The sequence below is a fragment of the Bactrocera latifrons genome, unplaced genomic scaffold (genome assembly GCF_001853355.1).
Source record: "Bactrocera latifrons isolate USDA-ARS-PBARC rearing strain unplaced genomic scaffold, ASM185335v1 scaffold_298, whole genome shotgun sequence".
NCBI lineage: Eukaryota > Metazoa > Arthropoda > Insecta > Diptera > Tephritidae > Bactrocera > Bactrocera latifrons.
This window is the reverse complement of record NW_017536607.1, coordinates 310,069-320,477: the sequence shown is the minus strand read 5'-3', so window position 1 is coordinate 320,477 and position 10,409 is coordinate 310,069. Positions and strand designations below refer to the sequence as shown.

The 10,409-nt window shown below is 39.6% G+C and overlaps 1 protein-coding gene across 2 annotated transcripts; it reads right to left on the bottom strand.

Moving 5' to 3' along the window:
* Positions 1-76: 76 nt before the first annotated feature.
* Positions 77-8,516, bottom strand: LOC108970309 (glutamate receptor ionotropic, kainate 2). Of its 2 annotated transcripts, XM_018935626.1 has the most exons (15): positions 8,318-8,516; positions 8,068-8,220; positions 7,931-7,993; positions 7,483-7,686; positions 7,198-7,409; positions 4,696-4,812; positions 4,384-4,605; positions 4,090-4,316; positions 2,145-2,334; positions 1,659-1,879; positions 1,462-1,599; positions 945-1,375; positions 723-877; positions 618-633; positions 454-546 (listed from the first exon to the last, which is right to left on the bottom strand). In XM_018935626.1, exons 1-15 carry the CDS (start codon positions 8,391-8,393, stop codon positions 536-538), a joined length of 2,436 nt encoding a protein of 811 aa, XP_018791171.1. In that variant the 5' UTR covers positions 8,394-8,516; the 3' UTR covers positions 454-535. The 2 variants fall into 2 exon arrangements, with proteins under 2 accessions (XP_018791170.1, XP_018791171.1); XM_018935625.1 differs by having other exon boundaries at positions 77-546; positions 618-877.
* Between the last annotated feature and the right edge of the window lie 1,893 nt (positions 8,517-10,409).

The following is a 10,409-nucleotide window of genomic DNA, read 5'->3' as shown; positions in this document are numbered from 1 at the left end:
TAGATATAGATATAGATATAGATATAGATATAGATATAGATATAGATATAGATATAGATATAGATATAGATATAGATATAGATATAGATATAGATAAGACAGGGACATGGATAAACAAAGGATTTGTGGTGTAGACGGATATGGAAATAGGGCTTCATAATTTCGAAAATTTGAAAATCAGTCCAATTCCTTTCGAAGGTTTCCAAATCCCTACTTTCTGTTACGTTCAAGATAACTTAGCAATATTTTACTTTTTATTTTTTCTGCACTTTTTAACATTAATCTAAAACAATTTTACTACACTTCGTTCATTTTAATGATAGTGCCGTTCTTTTTTACTTTGTTGTTTGCCAACTCCTTTAACTCTTCGCCGCTACCGCTGGATTGTTGCGAACCCTTCTTCGTTAATGATCTTGCGGTTCTATTCGATGAGCGCCGCGATGAAGCCGCAATACTCGCAGTGGGCGTGCAACTAACCGGTTTCCGATTATTCCATATGCGCAATACGAAACGCATTTCGTTCGTTAAAATCTCTTTAAAACGCAACTAAAGGTATTCACAAATGACAATAAGATCTCAAATTACACAAAACACGCGTCCACGCGTTCAACACTCACCCCTTCCTCGCTGGCTCTACTATGGCAATGCATTAAAAATTCAATGAAACCCATAATATAAGCAGCTAGTAAGCCAAGATAAAGCGTATAAAATATGCCACGTACTTCGTAAATACCCAAGGAATCGTTATCCGCATCCTCATCATTGTCCTCGCATTCCTTATTGTCATTCTTCCACCATTTATTCTTCAGTTGGAATAATTTACCTATCTCGCTTAGTTTTAAAATGTTAACACTTAAATTATAACGGTATTCGGCGCCTACAGATAAAAGTGAAAACGTCCAAAAATGCACTTAACACCTTGTTCATCATAATATACTACTTACCGAAGGGTACCGCTATAGCGTAATGCTTTTCACCGAACTTATCGCCCACACTACGCAGATGACAGCTGCGCTCGATATTGTATTCCAAAGCCGTCGTCTCCATAAGAAACATATACGAACCGTTATTTTTAAGCACTCTATCTACACCCTCCTTGTTATCCTTCGTGAATACGGAGGGATCTTCATTTTTCATCATATTGTATGCCAATCGATATACGGTCTCGTTAGATTCGGCAAACAGCGTATACGTACTGCCGCCTTCTATAGTGCCAAACTTAATATCTACCTGTTCGACGAGACCCTTCAGATCCTGAACGGTGGACTCCATTTTGGAGCTTGTCAAGAAGGCAGCCAAATTAGCCGTATAACAATTGGGTATGATAACGGCGATTATCCACCACATGGCTGTAAATGTACGAAATGGCGCACTTCTGCACAAGCAAAATATAATAAATTTGAACGTATGTAGGTAAAAATATTGCCATGTAAATAAAACGAAGGGTAATTAGATATTTACTTAGGCAACATATCGCAACCAGCCTGCATTATGGAGGCCGCTGACAAATAAAAGGTATTGAATAAATCCCACTTATTCTCCAGCATATCGGGATCTTTGTTGCAAGGATGTGGATTTTCCCATTCGTCTTCGGCGATTCTGGAAGTATAAAGACGTCGAAGTTTGAAAAATATATGGCAACAATTGGAAAAGCTCACCTGGCGGAGATCACAAGCAGATAGGAGATCACGAATATGGCAATAATGACACATATCCACACTTCGCCTTTTAAAGGATCAAGGAAAGCCAAAGCTTTCGATTCTGTTACCTCTTTGTAGGACAATATGCTAACGCCGAGCTGCATGAAAGGCACTGTGAAATCGACAACAGTACGCCGCGCCTGTGTGATGGTCAAGTCACATATACCCATGTGAGCATCCTAAACATAAAAGTAGAGCAAAATGAAAGAGATAGTGATAAAGCGTGGTCGAGACGAAAAGCAGCGCTGATTTATATGATGCAAGACTCTTAAGTTTCTTAGAATAATCTATATAATAACAATTTGCCACGATCTTTCGTTCAAGCAGCCATTGTGTCATAAAATTAAATGAAGGGAAAATGATAAAGTCTAGTTTAATGTCAAAGTTCACAGATATTATAATAAAATGCTTTAGAAAAACTCCGCTGTCACTATAGTTACTTACATTGTTGACAATCTCGCCGATAATACCATTCCATTGTTTAGTCTCTGGATTATATCTTCCGTAGCCATTGTCCGCAACTGGCACGAATACATATTCGAAATTCATGAGTTCCGATAACTCTTTAATGAAATCGACTGCATACCCCGTATACCGTTCATTACCAGTCACATTCTGCTCCACCATTTCGGGTCTAGAATAGTTAGCATAAATTTTACTGTATTTCTATACTCTTGTAATATGTTTCTAACATCGAGGTCCTAACATCGACTCGGACCACTATCTTGTTGCAGTTAAGATACGCGCCCGCCACTGTCCAGTGCATACTAAAATTATGGAGGGAACACTATTTCAGTCTGCTAAATGGCAGTAAAAGCATAGCGCCAGGGAAGGCAGATCAGATTCCCCAATCGTTGATCAACGTCTGCTCCGTTTCACTGCCCGACCGAGAAGAAGTTCGAATAGCAATTACCCGTCTTAAGAACAACTAAGCGGCGGCTGCCGATGGATTGCCTGCCAAACTAATAAAACGAGGCGATGAAGAACTAATAAGGGGCATGCATTAGCATCTTTGTAGCATATGGTCGGACGAAAACACGCCTGACGATTGGAATTTAAGTGTGTTTTGCCCGATCCACCTGCGTCAACTACCGTAGGATAAGCCTCGTTAACATCGCATATAAGGTGCTGTTTGTAATATCAAACAACTGATTGCACCTTACCAGTTTGGCTTTAAACCTGGAAAGTCAACAACCAAAAAGATGTTTACCAAATCTTGGAAAAGACCAGAGAATCGACACATACCACCTTTTCGTCGATTTCGAAGCTGCTTTTGATAGCACGAGCTGTGCAAGCTGACATTGTGTATCCCCAACAGCTCCGTCAGGATCGGGAAGAACCTCACCGAGCCATTGGATACCAAACGAGATTTCAGACAAGGTGAATCACTATCGTGCGACTTCTTCAATCTGCTGCCGGAGGCCTTATTCAAGTTGCGGAGCTGAATAGAGGACGTTCCATCTTCTATAAGAGTGCACAGCTGCTGGCGTACATCGATGATATTGATATTATTGGCCTCAACCACCGCGTCGTTAGTTCTGCTTTCTTCAGAATGGATAAAAGAGGAAAGCAAATGGATATGGTGTTGAACTAGTTCAAGACGAAATATCTTTTGTCATCAAACAAACAATCATCCTACTCGCGACTACGCTCCAGTCGGTATTAACACCAACAACAATTGCCAGCCTCGAAAGCCAAAGTAGAATAACTCTTGCCAACACGTGCTACTTCAGATTGAGTAGGTAATTGTGAAGTAAAGTCCTCTCTCGACGATCAAAGACCAAATTGTAGAAGTCACTCATCCTTCCCGTTCTGCTGTTTGGTGCAGAGGCTCGAACGATTGAACAACCGATGAGTCGACGTTGAGAGATTTCGAGAGACAAGTTCTGCGTAAGATTTATGGTCATTTGCGCTTTGGCCACGGTGAATATCGCATTCGATAGAACGATAACATGTATGAGATATACGATGACATTAACATAGTTCAGGCTACGCTGGCTGGGTCATGTTGTCCGAATGGACGAAAACACTTCAGCTCTGAAAGTATTCGACACAGTACCCACCGGGGAAAGCAGAGGAAGACCTGGCTACACTTGGAATCTTCAATTGGCGCCAAACGGCGAAAAGGAATAACGACTCGTGCGCTATTATAAGTTCGGCTACGCCAATAAAGAAGAAGTGCAGCTTTGCCCTTAAAGTGGACAAAATCGGCTGAAAACTTTCCCTAGATCCCATATAAATTTCATCTTTATGCAGCTGAAGATAATCCCTGGCTTTTATCCTGGCAACGTGCAAGAGCATAAAATGTTCGGTTACACCAGAACTAAGCCCTTCCTTACCTTGCTTTTTTTTGTTTGTTTGTTCTATTATAGAAACTATAGAAACTTACATCTCCATGAAGTATGGCTCACCAATACGCGTTGCCACACGATAAACCAACTTCTTCGTTATGTTCACCTCCACGTGTTGCGGCGTAATTTGCCCCTTTGTATCCCAGAAGGCGATACCATAATTTTCCAGCGGTTCAAATATTTCAATACCGAAATTAGTACGCTGTCCCTCCTCGTCAAATTGCAGGTCACTCGTGCGATAATCCGTGTTATTGACGCCGGATGTCTGGAAATTCAACAAGGCTAATGTAGAAGTCAAATATTTGCAGTGTGGCGAGGTGTTAACAAATTACCGCTAACATCACGCGATAGATGTAACGTCCCATGGGCCACGATTGCATTTGCTCATACTCATTGAAATTGCAGCGCACACGCGGTGCTCGTATCTGATAGCTATGGCTGACATTTCGTAATGCATTCGCGAAGACATGCACTGCGTCATAGAGTAAATCTTGTAGAAGTTTGCGTATGGGTTTTCCAAATAAGGGATCGGTGTCATTCATAGTATTCGCATACTGTGTGGTGGGATGTAGACGATTGTGTGTGAAAAAAGGCTTTACTTTTAAAAGTTTATACATTTTTTATATATTTATTATCGAACTCACGGGAGAAATCCCATCCATTTTCAGACGTGTCGCTGTGATATTGACCGCAAAGGTGACATTGTCACGCAATTCCTCTAAATTGGCATTATACGTTTCCAGATTGGTTAGCAGCAAATTCTGTAAGTGGTGAGTGTATAAACCATATTTGTTTGTATATATTTTTATATTAGTTTAATAGCAATATTTTGTAGTACAGTAGACTCTATTTCTAAACCGTAAAGCCGAATTTGGAAAAATACCAGAACAGTTCGATCAGCTAACGCGTCTTCACTTTAACTTCCAAGGCTATTTCTGCCTAACGAGAATGGTAATTTCAATCTTTAGAAACAAAGGTCACAAGCATGAAAGTCTTCAACTTTGTAAATAATAATTTTATGATACGTTTACAGGGTCTTAGTTGGCATTAACTATCTGGCTTAGACCCCATATATGAAATAGTATAGTTACTAACAAGTATCAAGTCTGTAACCGTCAATTGGTTAGGGGGGTAGCGGGCTTTAGTCTCTCTCCTCCTCAATATAAGACAATCCCTCTAAGCGTCTGTTCACGCAGGAGTGACGGCTACAATAGGCGTTTGTGTCGGAGCAACCGACTCGCGTTTTAAACGTGTATATTTTTATGGCAGGTTCAAAGCCAAATAGCGCTCAATCACCCATTTTTCTGAAACTAATGGATTACTGATACTAATATGAAGATATCGGCCATCCGTCTCAGCCGGTGTTAAAGAAACACTTTCCATAATAAGTTATCAAATCCTTCCGCCTTCTTCTGAATATCGCGGCTATGTACAAAGCGCTACAGAGCTCGTATCTCGAAATACTATACATCCTTGAAAGGTCTAGACAAAACCTACAAAAGGCTATTTTTAAGATCCGTGAGATTAATGTTGTTTTGGGTTATGGTACTTTATCACTACGAATTGCGGACGAATGGTTTCGACGATTCAGAGTGGGTGAAAACGACACCATGAATAAGCCACTCAGCGGAAGACGAATACCGATCAAATCATGAAAACATCGAGTTAGACCGGCATGTGGCACCTGCTGCCATCGCCCAGAAGAAGATGAGAGTTAGTCACTAAACCATTTTAATCCATCTGCAGAAGGCTGAATACACAAGACAGCTTGATATTTTGTGCCACTTGATGTGACGCCCTTCTGGACCGAATCAACGCCTGCGATATGCTGCTGAAACGGAACGAACTCGATCCATTTTTGAAGCGGATGGTAACTGACGATGATAAAAGGTTCACATACGACAATTTCAAGCGAAAATGATCGTGGTCGGAGCCGGTGAATCGTTTCAAACAGTGGCGAAGCCGGAATTGACGGCCAGGAAGGTTTGTCTGTGTGTTTGGTGGCATTGGAAGGGAATCATCCACTATAAGCGGCTCCCATATGACCCGACGCTTAATTCCCACATCTGCTGTGAACAATTGGACTGCTAGAAGTAGGCGTTCGTCCGGAATTGGCCAACAGGAAGGGTGTAGTGTTCCACCAGGACAACGCCAGACAACAAACTTCGTTGATGACTCGTTACAAGCTACGGGAGCTTAGATGGCAGACTTTATGATTTGGAGTGAAGCAACTTTTGTTAATATAAAAAAATTGATTAAAAGAAAATTCGCGTTTTGATAAAATATTGATTTTTGGAAAAGAAGTTATTACCGACGAAAAGATAAAAAAAAAATCATAAAATAAATTTGGACAACTATAAAGTGAAGTTCTTCGAGATTGCAAACACTCTAAAGATATTAACTGAACGTGTACATTATAGTATTCGCAATTACTTGGGTATGGGATAGGTCTGTGCAAAGTGAGTGCCGCGTGAGCTCGGTTCTGACCAAGATCAATGACGAATTCATGGTTTGAAGTAGAGTTTGGAGAAGTTCAGATATAATAAACCCGAGGTTTTGGACTCTGAATGTTTGTCAGCTGGCAAGGTTAAGGCGCATGAAATAATTTTCACTGACTGCCTTGAAAAAGAAAGTACCATCAACAGCAATTATTACATAGCACTATTAGAGCCTTCGAAGTACGCAATCCGCGAAAAACGACAACATTTGAAAACAAAGGAAATGCTGTTTCACCAAGACTATGTGACACCACCAAGACACCGTGTGTGACAGTCAGTGAAAACAATGGCAAAAATCCTTCAATTGGGCTTGGACTTGCTTCTGTATCCAGAGAAGTTTGCAGATCCGGACCCCAGGAACTCTCTCCTGTTCTCATATCTCAAGAGAATGTTCGCTGAGAAAAAATTTTCATCGAGGAGATCGGCGAAACTGAGGCCATAGGACAAACGGCCATTTAAATTAACCTCGAAAAAAGCCGGCGAAATCTATTTTAGAGACATTGTTTATCGTTAAATCGAGAAATATATGTGTGAAACTTGAATCTGCTTACCTAATGTTATAGTAAAAAATCGCACAACCTTCCAAACCTCAACACCTAGGCGTACCTTGGTATCAGTAACAACAGTAACAACGTTTTAAATACTCACATTAAACTGTCCCATCAAATTGAATTCGATGGAGGTATTCAGCAAATCAATCAGTAACTCCGGTGCACAATCCAACACAATGCGACGTTCACCTTTTATACCCTTCCATAATATACGGTAATCATCATCGCGTTTGAATTTGCGCACGCGCACCACATCATTATGTAAACCGCGCAGCTGGAACAGATCCTGCAGGCGTGCCGGTGCTTTTGCTGTACAAAAACGAAAAATAAGAAAAACTATTAAATAATTTGTTGTTGTATTATAAGTAATACCGTTACTTACGATCCTCAGCATTATAGATAATGGTAAATTTACGCCAGCCGTAGGTCTGTACGATATCCGCGTAAGATTTGGAGAGCATCTGCTGTGTGGGGAAGACATTCAACGACATCTGATGATTGACGCGCTCCCTGTTTGTCTCCTCATAGCCCATATCGAATTGTAGATGCGGTATGCCGGTTGCATTGCAGATGAGCGAAACAATGTCTAGCGAGAGCGCAAAGTAAATGAGAGCAAGCGAGAGCAGCTAAAATTAGACACACATGCGCGCACATACAAAATATTAACTTAAAAGCAAAAATAATAAAAATAGTTGACGGCACGCGTTCGAAAGTAAATATATGTTTGTATATATTTAGTATATATTTGAAATATTTTCAAAGTCTAGCCTGCTGTCCACAATACAAAACACCCCCACCGCTGTCACGCTGTCACACACACCGCCACTCACCACTGTCTGCCTGCGCGCTTGGTCCAAAAATAGCTAAGACACCATTATCAATTAGATCGCACGCTGCAAGCACAAAGTAAATATTTATATTATTATTTTCGATAATAAAAAAGAAATTAAATTTTTTGCCAACAAACCTTCGCGTTGTAGGATTATGCTGCCAGCCGTTTCACTGATGCGTCTTATTAGTGGCAACATTTCGAAGTTGTTCACTCCCTCACTGTTTATACTTTCCACGGTTGCGATGAAATCTTGCTCCAAATCGAATTCATTCTCATAGAAGATTGCACCTAAATATTTATATATATATTTTTTTTTTTTGTTTTCTCATTTTGCACTTTTGAACTCTTGCTTAATTTAGTATTTCCTAACGTCTCTCTTACTTACCGATATTAAATTGTGGCAAAGTAAATGCATTCTTCGCACAGAAACAAGTCAAGATCAAAATAATCCAATATTTCATATTTATATTCGTTGCTTTATATGTATGTATGCGTTTATTTATTTTCGAGAGCTCTCTAAATTTTATTGTGGCATATTAAATGCTGTGGCGTTTTTGCTGTGCTGTCTGCTTTCGTCCGAACAAGTTGAGATCTTCCATGCAACTAATAATTTCGCCACTCAAAACAATAATTTCCATACAGCATACTCACGGCGAAGATCCAAATACATACACATACATATATGAAAATATATATTTATATCTTACCAAAATTATTAAAGCTCCTCGAAAGCTTTTTTTTAGCTTTGTGGAAATAAATTTATTTTTGGAAAGCAATACGCCACTGAAACGAAATATTTTGGAACTTCGAAAAGTGATGACAGATATTTGTAGTCAGACTGTTAAGAAATGGCCAGATTTAAATATCTGCAAATATATAAAAGAAAATTTATACTTCGCTTGTTTTTTGTAAGATCCTTTACTGCGCTCATCTTACTAACTACTTGAATGTTGACCTTTATTGAAATGAAGTATTTAAGCTTTAAGGCAACTTCGGGTAGCTTACAGTTGATATCAGCAGCTTTTTTATATGTAGTTAAAAAAACAAAAATAGAGAGTTTTAACAGTGCGTACCTCCAAAGGCATTGTGTAGCCTGATAAAATGACCGTTTCTCTTCCTCCGATTTAAGATATCTAGTATCTGTTGAACTAACGTATTTCTTAGAGTTTTGGTGAGTATTTTAAACAATTGTCATCGAAGTATTGCCTCGCTAGCAAAACTTTACTATACTTCTGTGTAGTAAATTGAGTAGTCTACTTGGCATTAAATTTGCTTGTACGATTGAAAAGGGGAAGTTAAAATATTGGCAGAATGAAAAAATATTTCCCTTCTCATCCAACGGAAGATTGAATTGCAAAGCTTTCGTCTTTCTTGTAAAGACATAGATTCTATTTGCTCCAGATTAATAGTTAGTCTATGTGTATGCAGCCGGCGGAAATCTCAAGAGCCTTTTCTATGTGTCGGGGTATGCGATTAAGATTCAACTAAGCACAGCGAGCGAGATCGTTCTCTTAGCAGCCAACATTCAAGTTCTCACTACCAAGTAGAAGTAATAATTCGTTGATCAAGGGGACCGACAGCAAGGGGGATTCAATTGGATGTCGACCAGCAGGGATCCGCAAGTGATCTGGTGCGTGATTTTTTATACCTTTCCTTGTCGATTACTTACCATATGACTTCATACGGCCAACAAGTTCTGATTAATGTCAAAACCAGCAATAATCGATAACAGTATGGGCGTGCTAGCGTTATTGAATGTATCTACCACGTTAATACCTGCTAGGGAGAATTCTCGTTTTTAAGGAACTTCCGATTTTTTCCTACCTTTTGTAGGGCGGTATCAATTGATGCTATTTTGACATACACATGCCACTCTAAACGGTTTCGTGGGATTGGTCGTTGGATAAGAACGTCGCAAATTCTCTCCATATGTTTTAATGGAAGGATATTAGACTGTTCGGTCTATAAAATTTGGCAAGGTTTCGGTGTGAAGATAACTTTGGCCTCTTGTCCCTAAACGGACCCTAGCATTATAAATACTAGCAACGCGATGGGAAAGTAGATCTGCACCGTTCCCTAGTAGAGCGGGAAATATAAAATCTGTACCGGCTGCTTTTGAAGCTTTGAAATTATTAAACACTTTGATAATCATTTCTTCGAAGATTAGTATCTAATAATATTTTTACAGAATCCTCCATGTAAGGTGCCCTGCAACCTTGGCTGTCAACCATTAGTACGGTCTGGCACTGCATTTGGTGCATATAAGTATAAAAACGTCCTTTTAGCCAACAGAAATTGGGCCACAACCAGCTCCTGTTTCCAAAGAATGCGTTTTTGAATTTCAAGAAATTTGACGAGAGACAACACTTATCTTCACATTTCTGGACTTGCTTCCGAAAATGATGTAAATTCATCGGTAGATTACTCTTTCTCATATTAGATTGTCAAAAAAGTCTTGCGGTATTTTCACTAGTTGG

Excerpts from the sequence above, each read along its gene's own strand:
- LOC108970309 (XM_018935625.1), bottom strand. The coding sequence starts at position 8,393 with ATGAAATATTGGATTATTTTGATCTTGACTTGTTTCTGTGCGAAGAAT. Across the intron at positions 4,813-7,197 it reads ATTTGATGGGACAGTTTAAT|AATTTGCTGCTAACCAATCT; the intron begins GTGAGTATTTAA and ends CACCACTTACAG. Across the intron at positions 2,335-4,089 it reads GAGCCATACTTCATGGAGAT|ACCCGAAATGGTGGAGCAGA; the intron begins GTAAGTTTCTAT and ends TAACTATTCTAG.